The following is a 14,938-nucleotide window of genomic DNA, read 5'->3' on the forward strand; positions in this document are numbered from 1 at the left end:
TCGAAAAATGCATCAATCTTAAAAAAAACCCAGCGTATAGACCAAAAAAGAAAACTTAGTAGTAGAAAATTAACATATAGCACACTTTATCATGCCTACGGATGGTTTGGTTGATTACTTCAACAAACTTTCAACATTTAAGTTCTGCACTGTTTCACCTGGAGAGAGTCAAACAGGTATGTTCTCAAACAGGGGTTCCAGGGTCAAATGCCACAGCCGCCCATCAAAATTGATTAACATATAACCCGTCACAAACAGGTAAGGGGACTGATAATATCCTCGGCAAGCAAAAACTACCATGCAGGAGGCCCACGGCCAGCTTCCCAGAAAACGGGTTTTGTATGGGCCAATCCGAACTCTACCGTCTTCTAGCTTTTACTTGGTTAAATTGATAAGAAATCAATGACGGACTTGTAGAATGCACCAGAAAATTTTGACAGTACACGAGTAAATAAATTCTTTGGGCTGAGGCCAGAGAATGCAAAAGTTGAAACCGACTCTCTTATTGTTCTCACTTATTTCTTTCATCACCAAAACTCGATATGATTATTTCTCAGAAGAAATCATAACGATGAGAGGTACAACGGTTAGGCATAAAAGCCATATTTCAATGAAGAAACATGCCTGTTAAAGTACTTCGATCACACATCGGCAAAGCATCTGGACTGCACGATATAATAAAACCTTCAAACGTGGGGTTGAAGGCCCATGTCCATCACTCACTTTTGCGACATCACAAAGGTTACGTGTCCCCATCCATTTTCCTTTCTTATCCAAACCAACCATCAATCCCAAGTCTATTCAACAGTACTTTATGGAGACGGTACAAATGTTGCTGCAAAATCAAGGAACGATTATTCCAGGATACTAGAGAAATTAACCCCGGTATCCAACTATTCAACTAAATATGCCTAGAATATCCAAGACACAAGTTCGAAGACTAATGTAGTCATTGCCCCAAAGGCAAGCTCCAACAAGCCATGATCTAAATTTTTGGGTTCCTGAAGCTTGATTTGGCATTTAACAAATGAAAAGAATCTTAGCAGTTTGACACACGTTAATGATTAGACATGCTGGTGTACATTTAAAAAGTAATTACAACCACCCAACAAACACCCTAGAATGAAAAAATATGATATCCAAAAACATGTAAGCCTCCTTGATCCATCTCACCATAACACACGAAAGGAAATACACACAAAGAAATAAACTGATTGTCACATGCACGCTTGACTATTTTGGCATTCATGATAGCATGTGGCGATTGATGATATATAAAATACAGACAAGGTAAAATTAAACAGTGATAGAGGAATATTATTTCATTACTTTTCCAAATCAGTGGTGCGGAGAAAATCTTGGGTTTTGTATGGAAAACACAGACATGGCTGTTTGGCAGCTTCCTGCGCGTAACACATTAACATGAGTGAAAGGTAAAAGAATATTTATCCCCAATATTCTTTTAGTCAAAATGACAAGAAAAGGGACTGAGAGGGATAACGTGTCATGTGGAAGAAGCTCCCACACAGCCCACGCTGATTTTTCCAAACAGCCAAGGTTTCCCCGTGGTGCTGGTTTTCAGTTGCTACAAACATGGGGGCCATATCAAATAGTTTGAAGTTGCACCTATTCATTGAAAAACAAATATATCCACATTTCATTTCAGCCTGTTCTTGCTTGACTTTTTTTTTATCAGCTGCTTAACGTTGTTAAAATCTAGTTTTATATTGTGAAATACTATAGAAGAATACAAGCTACAGCTAATAGCTTAAGGGGATGTTCTCCAAAAATGAAAATTATGAATGTCACTCACGGAATTTCATGTTATAGAGCTCAGCCTCAATGTTATAAAGGAGTCAATTTCCAGGCCCGGTGCCCAAATAAAATTTGCAGGTCATCAAATATCAAGTATAAACAAAATATTAGATTTGCCATAGACCTACTGCCACCCTCCTAAAAAATAGAGTTTCTTATGGAAGTGTTCTGTTAATGCAGTAGCAGTCAAAGAGAACTTGTTTCAAAAGAAAATCTTAATGGATCCTGAGTGTGTATTCTGAATCCCATCAAATGGCAGGCTTCCTCTCTTTCAGAGAATGGCTGAAATCTTGGTTTAAGCTCTGTAGTTCTCAGGGAGAGAGAAAAGGGGAGCTGAAAGCTTATTCAGCCCTGATGTTAAGGAATAACTGGCTTCACCAAAATGATATTGTTTTTAATGATAGCTCTCCTAATCCTTCTCTTGTCATTGACAGGGTAGCGAGACAAGGTGCTGGAGCTTCATAGGACGGATCCTACTTCACATCACAAATACAGCTCCCTTCTGATGGAGTTGATGGAGCTGTTTCTTTTTGGTATCCCCCACAAGAGAAGTGGGTAAAGATAAATGTAGATGGGGCTTTTGTAAATAAAGACTTACTCAATTGGGGTGGTGGCTCGTGAGTCATGACTTGTTGAGCTTGTGTTTAGCAGTCAAGCATGGCCCTTTTTTGGTTGCTCTACAGCTCAGATGGAATCTTTGGCTGTTTTTGAGGGTTGGAAGCTGGCAAAGCTGTTGAACTTTAAGAATATCTTGATTGAATGTGACTAAGAACTTTGTGAACTGTTTCTTAAAGCAGGATCTGCCTAGTTATGGAGAATTCTGTTCCCCGGTTCAGACTGCCTCTATCTGGCAAGGGACTTAATTGCTCAGTTTGCCTGGGTTTGAAGAGGTGCCAATCAGACAGCTCATGCTGCGACTCAAAGGGACCTTCAACAAGAAGGCTGTTGGATCAATGCTTGTCCAAGCTGGCTAGCAGATTGGATTTTATAGCATATCTGAAGAAAGTGTTTAGTTAGTTTTGTTTTGTTTTTAGTTTGTGCTTGTTTGTTCTTGTTTCTATGTGTGGTATCTTTTAGTTTCTGGCTTTTTTGTTTCCTTTGTCTTGTGGTGGCTTCGCCTGTATTGGTTGTTTTTCTCACCTGCTGGTTTACCAAAACAATCTTCAAATCAGGTACCCAACTTGCACCTGGGTAACAAGTAGGCAGCTAAAAGCTGACAAACACCGAAATCAGAAACCAACAACTAAGATTACATTTAATGCCCCTGGCCCTGCACTACCCCATCCCAATTCCCTCCTATTCAGAACTTCCATCCTGACTACGCTATCCACCAATCTGTCAGCAGAATTCTTCTGTCAGATTTGAACGTATTGACATAGATGGTGACTAAGAACGATTGCTTGCACAGATTGCTATTGGCCTAGGAGGTTCAACCTACGAAAGAGGTGTACAATATTGCTGTACTATTTGATCTAGTGCACCATCTATTTCTAGCTAACATGTTTGATATAATTTCAGACATACTTGTAATGAGATGTTTATTTTTAAAGATTCATGAGCTTCAAGTGAAGTTTAAAGTCATGTAAGCTTTTGAAGGATTTTTCTGGAAATATATTGGTATAAAAGTTTGGGTCAAGAGAACCTGTTCTTTTTTTATCAGCAGAGTCTATTCTTGTTTTCTAATTTATTATTTCTAAATTCTCAAGTTTGTTCAATCTGAAGAAACTGCAATTAACCCATTGATGATTTTATTATTGTTCTGTTCTCTCTATTTAGCTCTTGCTTCTTCGCCTGTTTCTCTCAACAGGTGTGCTACTGCACTTAGACCAGCAATTGCCAAAACAGCTGGTTGCCAGTCAAATTTCCCACCTAGTGAAAGCTTGCTCAGATAAAATGCAGTTGGACAGATATGCTAAACTTCCAAACAAATAGTCATGCCAGAAAGTGTTTAATACCATGGATATTAGATTACATTACCCTGATGCCTGTACAAGGACGCCACATCAAGTTTGGAAACTTCAAATTTTAGTGTAAATTCTACGTCCTTGCCATATTGAGTAACATAGGTTTTTATTTGCCTAGCTAACTGTGTTCACTTCCCACTTTTTTATTTTTGTTAGTTCCCCCATCTAAAAACTACAGCTGCACACTGTTTTTTCTTGGGGGCTCCAAGTTTCACATCCCCTTTTTTTGGTAATAAAAAAAAATGATTGATAAAAGTCCAGAGGTGATGAGAGATCACCAAACAACTAAACATAAAATAGAACAGAACATCAAAGACATCAATCAAAATTTCAAAATACAAGATATCAGCCCAATGGCTCCAATTCTAATAATGACAAAAAACCATTCCCAAGAGATTCCTTTGACATCATCCTACTTTTTGGTGCTTAGCAACACTTGGGCATGCCAATGGCACCTGAAACTCTGCAACCTGATCCAATTATGTCGGACTTGGGCAGATTATAAATGTAAACTGATCAAACTTGGATGGGGCAATTTTCATCCAATAGTTATCAGATAGAATTCGGATGTACCCCTATGGCCCAATGTGATCTGATAAAATCTGGCCCCGACAATATGTGTATTATCAGCTATTTATGATTTAAACGGTAAATGACTCCAAATTATCCCCAAAAGTTAAACCCTGACCGAGCTTCTCTTGCTACCAAGATCTTAACGCCTGTTGCTCGAAGATCTCGACACATACCAACAGCCTAAAGATCTCACTCCTTACTGTTATCTCCCCCACAATCCCATTCTCAGGTAAAGGTGAGCGGTGAAAATGAAGCAATGAAGGTCTCAGAGTCTCTTTATCTGGCATTTGCAACCTGCCTTCATATCTCCCCTCCTATTCTACCTTGCCGTCTTCTGAACTTGGAAAGGTTAAGCTTACTATCTCCAAACTTTGAGTGCCGCAAAAACCTTATTTCGGTAATTTTTTGGCTTTGTTCATTGCTACCCTCTTTAACTCTATTCCTTTTTTGCTCTTTTGTGTGTGGATTTTTTTTGCCTTTGTTTTGGATATTTGTTCCGTTTATCTAGTGCCAATTTTATTCCATGAGTTTCTTTTTTCTCTGATCATGTTTTCCATTTGTGGTAAATTACTTACTATTTTGATTTGATTCATTACAGAACACAAGAACTAGCAACTTGGATGACTAAACCAACAAGAGAGACTCCATTCTTCCACTACACTTCTTTTTTATTCCAATGATCTCAGATGAAATCCAAAATCCAATGTATCCGTTCAAATTCAAATTTGAAACTAATTTTCCATGCATCCTATCGAATTTCAGATTGAATTTGGATGACAACATTTCATTATCAAATTAAACTCAGATTTATATACATCCAATCAAAGTCCAATCCATTTACAGGCCTAGTAACATACTCTTGTTCTTTATTCATCAAAAAAAAAACATACTCTTGTTCTTTTTTATAATAAAAATAAAAATGAAAGCACAAAGGTGATGAGAAATCACCAGAAAAAAAAGTGCCACAAAAAACCAATACATATAACCCCTACAAACACAACTCAGGCTTGACCTCCAGTTGGTCTAGGCACAAGCCCGAGGTTCGAAACTTAGGGTTGGTCCTAGGTTGACCCCCAATCCAACCCAGTCCACCCAAGTTGCATCTCTACTTGTCATACTCACACTTCACCTCAACATTTTTCACATACATCTCAGGGGATTCGTCATTATCTTCCAAATAATTCCTTTCATCTTCAACATCTATCATCATGGGTGGCCTCAAAATATGTTCTGAAATCGATGATCCCAAAACCACACAATCCAAAGATTTTTTTTAGATGATCCATTAAGCTTTTTTCTTCCAACCTTGTGCTACTGCAAATTGTCCTTCTCACCCTCCCTCTTATAAACCCTTTTAAACTGGTTAAACAGGCCTACCACGTAAAGATCATCCTTCAATTGTAAATAATAATAATAATAATAATAATAAATCATAGTTACACGAACCAAATGATAGTTGCTTTATCCTTTTTTACCTTTCTGACAGAATAGTAAATTTGCCTCTTTTTCTTGATTCTCCAGTCATCACCCACTAAACAAGGATGCGCCTCCTTCACCCCTATCTCCTCTTCCACTGCCAAGTTTTGGTTACCAAGATTTACTTCCACTACAGCTGCCATACTTTCTTATTCTCAAATACAAGGAAAGGCTTACCCAAAAAATGAAGAGAAAGGGCAAAGGGGGTGACAAAAAAAATCAATATAAATCAATTTTATTCCACAAATTGCAAATCTCTAATGTTTCAAGAGTATCACAATATCTTACGGTTTTTATCAGTATAGTATCTTACTAATGTGAATTCGTTTTTTGTAATTTATATTTAAAATCTAAAGTATTCAAATAAGCATAGACTCCTATTAGTATGAATTAGTTTTTTGCAGGTTATATTTAAAATCTAAAGTATGAAAATAAGCATAGACTTTAACACTCATCCACAGCGAGTTACAAATTACAAAAATCACCACAGCTCAAAAAAAAAAAAACCCTTGGTAGAATCATCTTGTAAAATCTCAAATAAGAAGATTTGATGAAAACAATAATAGTAAAGTTTAAAGAATCAACAACACTGGCCCTAAACAAGACTTACATCCTCATTCAGCCAAGAGTTTCTTTTGCCACCAAAGTGACTTAAAACAAATCACAAAATTCCTAGGGTGAGTTACTCCCAGATTTTTAATTCCTTTTTTATATATATTTTTATCCCTTTTTTTTATAAGTAAAGAGTCATATTCCATTAATTCAAAGATCGGTTACATGAAAATCCCCTTAGAGATGCACGAGGTGCTGCCTCTCCATACAGAAAACACAAAAACTACATCAAAAAGTGCATGACAGTTAAAAAGACGTAAACTACAGTTGCACCCAGAACAATGCTTCCATGTTTGTCCCTTGTTTTGCCAAGACATCAGCAAATGAATTTGCTGATCTCCCAACCCACTGTACTGTTACAGTCCTTCAAGGCCTGACTACTTCTCCCCTTTTCCTGGAAGATCGTGGCATTCCTTTCTTCCCAAACTGTCCATAACAAGGCTGCTCATGTACACCTCCACATTTTCCTTCCTCTTTTAAGGGGCCAATAGAACATAGAAGGGTTAAAGATTGTACTTACTTCTGTTGGCATATCCCATCTACACCCAAACAAAAGGGATTTTTTATCCCTTTTAACAGGTTAAATTTTGCATTTCAAGCTATGCATCCAAATGAGTCATATTAAGAATTTCAACACACTGATTCCATAAAATGAATCTAATCATCTCAAATCCCAACCATCTCTCTTATCTCTAGTAATAAGAAAGCAGAGAGAAATACAGCATGACCTAGACTCTGCCATAACTAACCTCGAGACTTTTGAAGAATATGTAAAGAAAATTTCAGGAGTATCCTCATGTATCGTAAGAATGACTCCAGTGTACTAAAAGCGTCACCTAGGCAACAACCAGGTAACCATAAGGCATGTTGGAGCCCCACAGCCTGGGCAACCAACAATGCAGGCAGTATAGATAGGATCATCTAGTGGGGGCAAATAGCTTTGTATGCCATCTCTATAAATTTAACTGTATAACCCATTTTGAGTCAGGGATGTGTGTAAAGATAACAACAAGGTATATTATTCCCTATGTGAATATATGCTTTACATTGAATCAGGGAGGCTCAGGCTACTCAAGAATCTTGTTTCTTCTCTGAAAACAAGTAACTTGTAAGTTGTCTTTTTATAATTTTCAAACAAAATTCGCAGTTCAATAGTTTAAATTGGCATGCAACTTTCATACATTATAAAATAAGTATAAATTTATTCATTTGTTTTTGTCGTCTAGGAGACACCTAATTACAGCCAAGGCATGAACATGATCCATCCACCTTACTACAGTGGTACATTTGACAAAATAATTTAAAGGCTTCACATTCTTCTTTGACCCCTATCATACTCCTTATTTGAAAAAGAGAGAGAGAGATCATTGCTTTGAAAACAAGCACGAATAAGAAATGATCTTACAGGTAAGTATATGAAGAACATTGAACTGCTATCAAGTGTTATACACACAAGTGGGTGGACCTTAACCTTCTTAGGTATTGTTATTTTAATTTCGAAATGACAGGATCTAAAAGAAAAGGAAATACTTGTATACACCCCAGTAATTTTTTTATCAGCATATAAACCCAGAAATTATCACAAAAAGCAGATTATATAAACCCAAAAATCCAAACAGATTTTAGATTATCACTAAAGGGAATAGGAGTCTAACACTACTGGGAATAAGAAACAAAGCTAGTACAGTACCTCAATTGAGCCACATCTGAAAAAATATCAATTCTGCAGTACCAAAACACAACTGAAGTTCTATAAAGAACTGAATGACAGAAATCTTCCTCAACCTGCTTGCTCTGATACTGCAGTAACATTTGCAGATAACCATCACAAAAGTACTAAGCCACTGAAATCTTGAACTTGCTAAACACCACATGTACAGACTAAGCAAGAAACGCATCTTTTATCAATATCAATAAATCAAGTAACACGTTACAACAGCTCAGATTGTAAAATTTATCAAGAATCAGTTCTTCAAACCAAATGGCAACCTAATGAAGGTACTGGGTGCCATGAAGCATGGAACTGATGGAACAGTATTCACATGAAGAGCCATAGTACATTCTTTATCAGGACAAAAAACTTGCCAAGCGATTAAACAATTGGAAAGGTGGTGGTAGTATACAGATGAAAAGATCATAGGTTTGCAGCAAAAAAGAGCTTCAAGCATAGTCAAGGCACTTTTTTATAGCAAGTAAATATTCATAAAAGAAAGCAAAAAACTATATGATAAAATGGAGGGATGGTCCTTTATGTGATATGTTGAAGTTAGAAGCTTGAATTGGTGAAGTATTTATTCTCAAGCTGTGATGATTTACTATGCCTTGATGTGAACTTTAGTGTTCTTCAGTGAAAAAATCATTGTTATTTTTTAATTCTCATGCTTGCTGTTTGCCACTTCAGTTAAGAAAACAACCCAGTAATTTTGATGTTTTTTAACAAAAAACCAACCATTACCCATGCAACACCAAGGCAACTGGGTGCTCCTCTAGTACCCAACCTCGCCTTTATGCCTTGACAACTATGGCTTTAAGGAGTGGAACATTATTTTTCTTTTATTGTTGATCAAATACATGATTATCGCTCAGGTTAGTAACCAGCAAAGTTTCACACTTTTCTCCAGCAAGCCGCAACTGCGAATGTATATAAAATCATACTAGAGCAGGCTCTTTGTGCCATCTAATTCAATAGATGGCAGACAAAGTTCTTCATAATGAATCTATTGACCATTAATTATGACTAGGAATCTAGGATATAAAAGCCTCTTTTACAAACCAAATCATTGTTGGAATGAAAACAGAAAAGAGAAACCTATTAGCTATCAATGGAACCAATATTTGTGGTATTAGTCACACTAGCTTAGCCTTCTTTTAATTATGTTGTTAGGGTGTGAGTTACTTACATATAAGCATGCAATCTTAACTTTTGAAAGGCACGTCAGGGTAAATAACTATGTTCAGTAATAGGCACAATTCTCCAATATTTTGCCAGAAATATTCTAATCACATCTTGTTGTTTACAAATAATAGAATAGTTGCACAAAAGGGCCTGCATTTAACATCCTTAGGTAATGGCATAATTAGTAATGAAGTTAAAAATGGTGACAAAGTTCCTCCATGTGGAGTGGATGCTTAAACTCAAATGAATCATATTTCATTTAGTGTTTATCATGACCAAATTATCAAATTCAATAAAAATTAGTTCCACCCAAAACCAAGCAAGTGACTGTGACATTTGCAATTATTTAAAGTCTATCATGTTCACTGTGTGAAAGCAAAATTCCATTGTTTGCTTACATTGCACAGGTGTCAAAATAGTTCCACCCAAAACCAAGCAATTCACTGTGACATTCGCAATTATGGTGAAATTATCAAATTCAATAAAAATTCGTTCCACCCAAAACCAAGCAAGTCACAGTGGCATTTGCAATTATGAATGGCCTATCATGTTCACAGTGTGCAAAGCAAAATTCTATTTTTTGCTTACATTCCACAGATGTCAAAATAGTAAATTACCTTTTGAAGTGGAATGTTTTTGGTCAATTTCTTCAGGTATGAAAAGGAACATCCCTCCGCTTCAAACCAATCGTCTCTTGCAAACACAATGTCAAGATTAAAAGAAACAACACTTATAATAGGCACTAAATCCATTCTATCATGGTATTTAAAACCAGATTTTTGGAGCATCGTTTACAATGTGCCAAAGGAAAATATGTTACATACATAAGTTTCAAGTGAAACTGAAAAAGAAAGGCCATTATGCCACACCTTGCGATCCAAGCAGGCCACAGGAGGCACCTTTTATGATCATCAATGCTCGAGGACCAAAAAAATACCCTGCGACAATTTGGTCTGACGGGAAAAAGAAAAGAATATATTTCTCCACCCAATTCATCAGGGGTGCCTGCTAAACAACAGCATCAATGATCACCTCACAAACAGAGGTTTCGCAACTTCACATGCAATACATGTCTCTCACCTCAACTGCATACACCAACTGTGAAATGCAAGTTAAAACCTGAGAATTGGGGTCCGAATGTCGTTGTACACCCAATTATTTCTTCAGCAAAACAAGCCACCAGTGCCTAATTCCCCTTGCTGCAACTCCTTTCTTCGTTGTTCTTCTAGTGGGTCAGGGCTTTTCATTATTCTTCGTAGACGCCTAATCACATCAAGATAACCCAAGAATGTGACAATTAGACCAAAACAAAAAAACAAAAAAAAAACAAAATATAAATCATGATGCATGTAATTTTTTGCAAACTATAGGCTAAATTACCTATCCTGAGCATGCTGAGCAGGAAACGTTGGCATGAAGTCCTTCGATTTAGGGAGAGGAACTTCACGGAACCACTCATGATTAAGAGCAGCTTCTGCAGTTATCCTCTGCATGAAGTAACAGCATGACTTGATGAGTACAAACCTGGGAAAAAATAGAGTCAAGATGCAATCTTTCTGCAATATACTTAATAAAAAGAAATACCTTCTCAGGGTCGTAAGTTAGAAGTTTGTTCAACAAGTCAAACCCAGAATCAGATAGAATTGGAGACCCAGTGAAAGATGTGGCTGGAAATTTCTTGCGAAGTAGATTGTACCTGAAAGAAACAGGTCAATTGTTACTATAAACATAAATTATGTTGCTTAATGGAAAAGTGCAACCGAGGCAAGCCACCAAGCCAGACCAGAATCACTGAAAGCTGGAAGCCTGGGAAAAGTGACAAGAATAATAACATTAGATGTCACCACCTACTAGATTAAAAACAAGATATGGTAGGAGTTACTCACTGATGTTTAACGAAGTTAACCTTCACTCCAGGCAACTTTGAAAATCCCGGCCATATAGTTTCATTAGGTGTGCCAAGGGTTCTAAAAATCTGCCATTCAGAAATTATCATCAAATCCAATCCCTTCGGCAACAAAGAAGAAAGAGAAAAGTTGCAAAAGTTAAGAGGAAGAGCAAATACCTTGTCAAGCTGGTCAAATTCAGATTTCCCATTAAATAGTGGCTCTTTAGATAGAAGTTCAGCCATAATACAACCCAATGACCACATGTCAATTGCTGTTGAATATTGTTTTGCCCCTAATAGTAGTTCGGGCGCCCTGCGGAAAAAAAAAAAGCATCACATTATAATTAATTGAGCTTTTCTACAGGACAAACATATAAGAAAAATAAAGATGTCAATTATGAAACTAGAAAATGAAGAACAAGTGATAAAATCAATCACAGAAAAGTTGAAATGGGCAAAAAAGGATCTAAAAAACCTATTAAAAAATCAGCAGTGGTATAAAAATAAGATCCACGTCTACTGCATTCCAAAACTAACTACACGGGTTGAGTTAAATATATATATATATATGATATTTCTAACCAGAAGAGGGCAACAACAAGTTAACCAGAATTAGTAACATAACTGGAATAAGATTCATAGTATGGACAAATACGCAAGCATTGAATTTAAACAAAGCAGTGAAATGGCCAATCCTCCATACTCATATAACTCAAAAGTATGACTTAAACAGTGCAACTAAAGACCCAGATGACAGGAAATAAACTCAAAATGATAACATTTAACATAGACACAAGGATCATAGAAAAATGACACTGAAGAAAAAATTCATAGAATGGAAAACAAAAGTTCAATTAGGAAGACATCAATTAAAGACCAAGAAAACACAAACAAAGAAACCCTAAAAAGTAACTGTAACACAAATTGTAAAGTAACTTTCAGCTCCCTGTGATAAATTCCTAAGCTTTGATCATTAAACAGACACCAAGACATTATGGCAAAAAGATGAGATAAAATGCAGTATCACTGAAAACCAGCTAGCTTAAAAGAAAAACAGAAAGCCAACATCATCACAATCAAATCTGACATTGTACACATACAATGTAGCACTCACCTGTACCATAGAGTAACCACCAAATGAGTATAGGGTTTCAACGGACTACCATACTGGCGGGACAACCCAAAATCACAGATCTTCAACTCACCACGATTGTTCAAAAGAAGATTTGAAGTCTTCAAATCCCTATGAAGCACCCAATTATCATGCAGGTACTTGACACCCTCTAAAAGCTGTAGCATTAGACATTTAACTTCACTTTGACTGAAAGGCTGTTTCATGGTCTCCATCAGTCCTTTGAGGTCATGTTCCATATACTCCATAACCATGAAAATACTGTCAAGGTTACTCCCCACAACTACTTCCTTGACATCCACAATTGATGGGTGATGAAATGATAGGAGAATATTTATTTCCCTAAGAGAGGTTAAAGGAAAACCTTCTCTTTCTTTCTCCATCTTCACCTTTTTCAAAGCTACAATCTCTCCTGTCTTCTTATCTCTGGCCCTATAAACAACACCATAAGTACCTTCATCTATCTTGTTGAGTCTCTCAAATTCATCAACACTTCTACATCCCTGCAGCATGTTTATATTTCTCTGGGGTGGTACAACAGGCTCTGGTGTACTACGGTAATCATTCTCCCTATCAGAATCTGTATCCGACTGGTGAACACTAGTACTCTTGTTATCAGAATCCTCATCAACCTCCATAATATCATTCTTGTCCAACTCCATTTCAGGGTTTTCATCACCAATGGCGAGTCTTGCATGGCCTACTCCATCTGATTCAGAAGATCTAGTGCGAGCTCCTTCAGATCCTTCTCTTGCAAGTTTCCCATGTTCTGGAGTTAATGTTTTAGTGTTTAATCTAGTATCCACTGATCCAGGTAGAACATTCTTCTTCCTCCCTTTAAGCATGTCTTCATCATCAGAAATTTCACCCTCATCCCTGGGAGAATTAATCTCATCTGCCCATCGTGAGGCCGATATATTCCTCGTTGGAACAAAGTCATCTTCTTCCAGCTGCCCTGGTTCTTGATCATTGCTCCACTGCTGCACCTGTGGCGATGAGGAGGATATACCTGCTGGAGACTCAGATACAGCAGAACCTACTGACCCCGGTGCTATCATGGCTTTGACCGGTGATGACAGCTTGTTCTCAAGTTGGTTAGGTTTGGCAGGAGAAATCTGTATACCTCCATCTGGAATAACATTTGGTGACTGGCGAAAATGTTTAGGCAATGGAGGAGGAGGAGGAAGTGTTGTGCTTGTTGAAGCAATTCTGTTTTTAGGCATATTGCTCACATCCCTATCTTCTCTGTCCCATACAATTGGAGAGAACTTCCTTTTCTTACTAGGGGGTGAGCTCGCTCCATTTTCACGTTTTGAAACTTCAGAATCTTTAACCCGTGATTCAGAAGCGATGGCATCATCAGATCCACTTCCACTCGATAGCTCACCTGGTTCACGTTCTGCCATTCTACCGGGATACCCACCTCGCCTGCGGCCACTATCACTGCTTCCTGAATTGCTCGTGCTGGAAGAAGAATGGTAGCCACCATTTGTCACCTCTCTCTCCTTAATATCCTTCTGTCTAACCCTAATCCTATCTCTGGCATCCCGCTCTTTACCTCGTTCAAGGTCTCGACTGCGATAGCGATCGTATTCTTCCTTGGAATAATAAAATTCCCTTCTCCTGGAAACCTCGAGATCTGACTCGCGTTCTCTGAATTCATTATCACGATAGCCGCCATGTCTTCCTGCCGCCATATACTCGAATTGTGTCTTGAGTCAAAATTAGCAACAAGATGCAAGGCAAGGGAGACTCCTAGTTCCGCAGAGTAAAACCCAAAATAATCAAGAATAAAGCCCTAATCAGAACCCTGGGGGCGACAGTGCCACTTGATCTTCTTCTTTCCAACTTAGAAACCCTAGGTTAACGGGAATCGACTCGAAACACCGTAATTCAAACAATCAAGCATGCAATATTTCGATTAAGAACAACAACAAATTCAAAATATGAAGATATGAAGAAAAATATTTCGTGACCGAATCGCATATAGAAGAAACGGAGATCGAGAAGGAGCGAAACCCTAGAAATCGAAAGTTTAATAGAGATACGCCGATAGAAAAAAATAAACCCTAGGTCTCTTCTCCTCCGGACCTCCGGTTTGGAACTACAGTCGAAATTATAAGCTTAGGAGTCTTACCGACGAATGAGATAGACAGAGAGAGAGAGAGAGAGAGAGAGAGATAGGGCGGCGCCGCTCCGTCGAACGAAATAAACAATCGTCACTAAGAAGCGAAGTCGCAACGAAGGAGACTGTTTAGATACCCTTCTATACGCGAAAATATTTTCTCTTTCATTGCGATAGATATATTATTTTGATGAATAGTGATGGATTCAAGGTTCATTGGATTTTGGTTGGTCCACGTGAATAACTCTTGTAAATTGGGATTTCCTCCCCACCCAACGCACCTCACACCGATTTCACAGACATATCTCCCACGAATAATACCATATATACAAGTAATCAAGTATGGAAGATGTTTCCATACGAGTCCCGCTTCGATAGGGCAAATCTCGTTCTAATAGCTTTTACAGCCTTGCGTTAGGAATATCTCCTTATATGATTTATTTCATGGGAGATATTC

At 37.6% G+C, this 14,938-nt stretch overlaps 1 protein-coding gene across 10 annotated transcripts; it reads right to left on the minus strand.

Annotated features, from left to right (window-relative positions):
* Positions 1 to 479: 479 nt before the first annotated feature.
* On the minus strand, positions 480 to 14,682 carry LOC104591657 (cyclin-dependent kinase G-2). Of its 10 annotated transcripts, XR_016085211.1 has the most exons (11): positions 14,494 to 14,682; positions 12,339 to 14,111; positions 11,402 to 11,537; positions 11,223 to 11,311; positions 10,921 to 11,032; positions 10,717 to 10,823; positions 10,417 to 10,599; positions 10,206 to 10,341; positions 9,954 to 10,029; positions 8,131 to 8,240; positions 480 to 835 (listed from the first exon to the last, which is right to left on the minus strand). XR_016085211.1 is itself a non-coding variant. In XM_088902576.1 (7 exons), exons 2-7 carry the CDS (start codon positions 14,051 to 14,053, stop codon positions 10,500 to 10,502), a joined length of 2,259 nt encoding a protein of 752 aa, XP_088758702.1. In that variant the 5' UTR covers positions 14,054 to 14,111; positions 14,494 to 14,682; the 3' UTR covers positions 10,073 to 10,499. The 10 variants fall into 10 exon arrangements, 2 of the variants coding, with proteins under 2 accessions (XP_088758702.1, XP_010248903.1); XR_002022372.2 differs by having other exon boundaries at positions 12,339 to 14,630; XR_016085212.1 differs by lacking the exon at positions 480 to 835 and adding an exon at positions 991 to 1,403 and having other exon boundaries at positions 12,339 to 14,630.
* Between the last annotated feature and the right edge of the window lie 256 nt (positions 14,683 to 14,938).

The sequence above is a fragment of the Nelumbo nucifera genome, chromosome 4 (assembly GCF_055504915.1).
Source record: "Nelumbo nucifera cultivar China Antique chromosome 4, China Antique-T2T, whole genome shotgun sequence".
In the NCBI taxonomy this organism is placed as follows: Eukaryota; Viridiplantae; Streptophyta; class Magnoliopsida; order Proteales; family Nelumbonaceae; genus Nelumbo; species Nelumbo nucifera.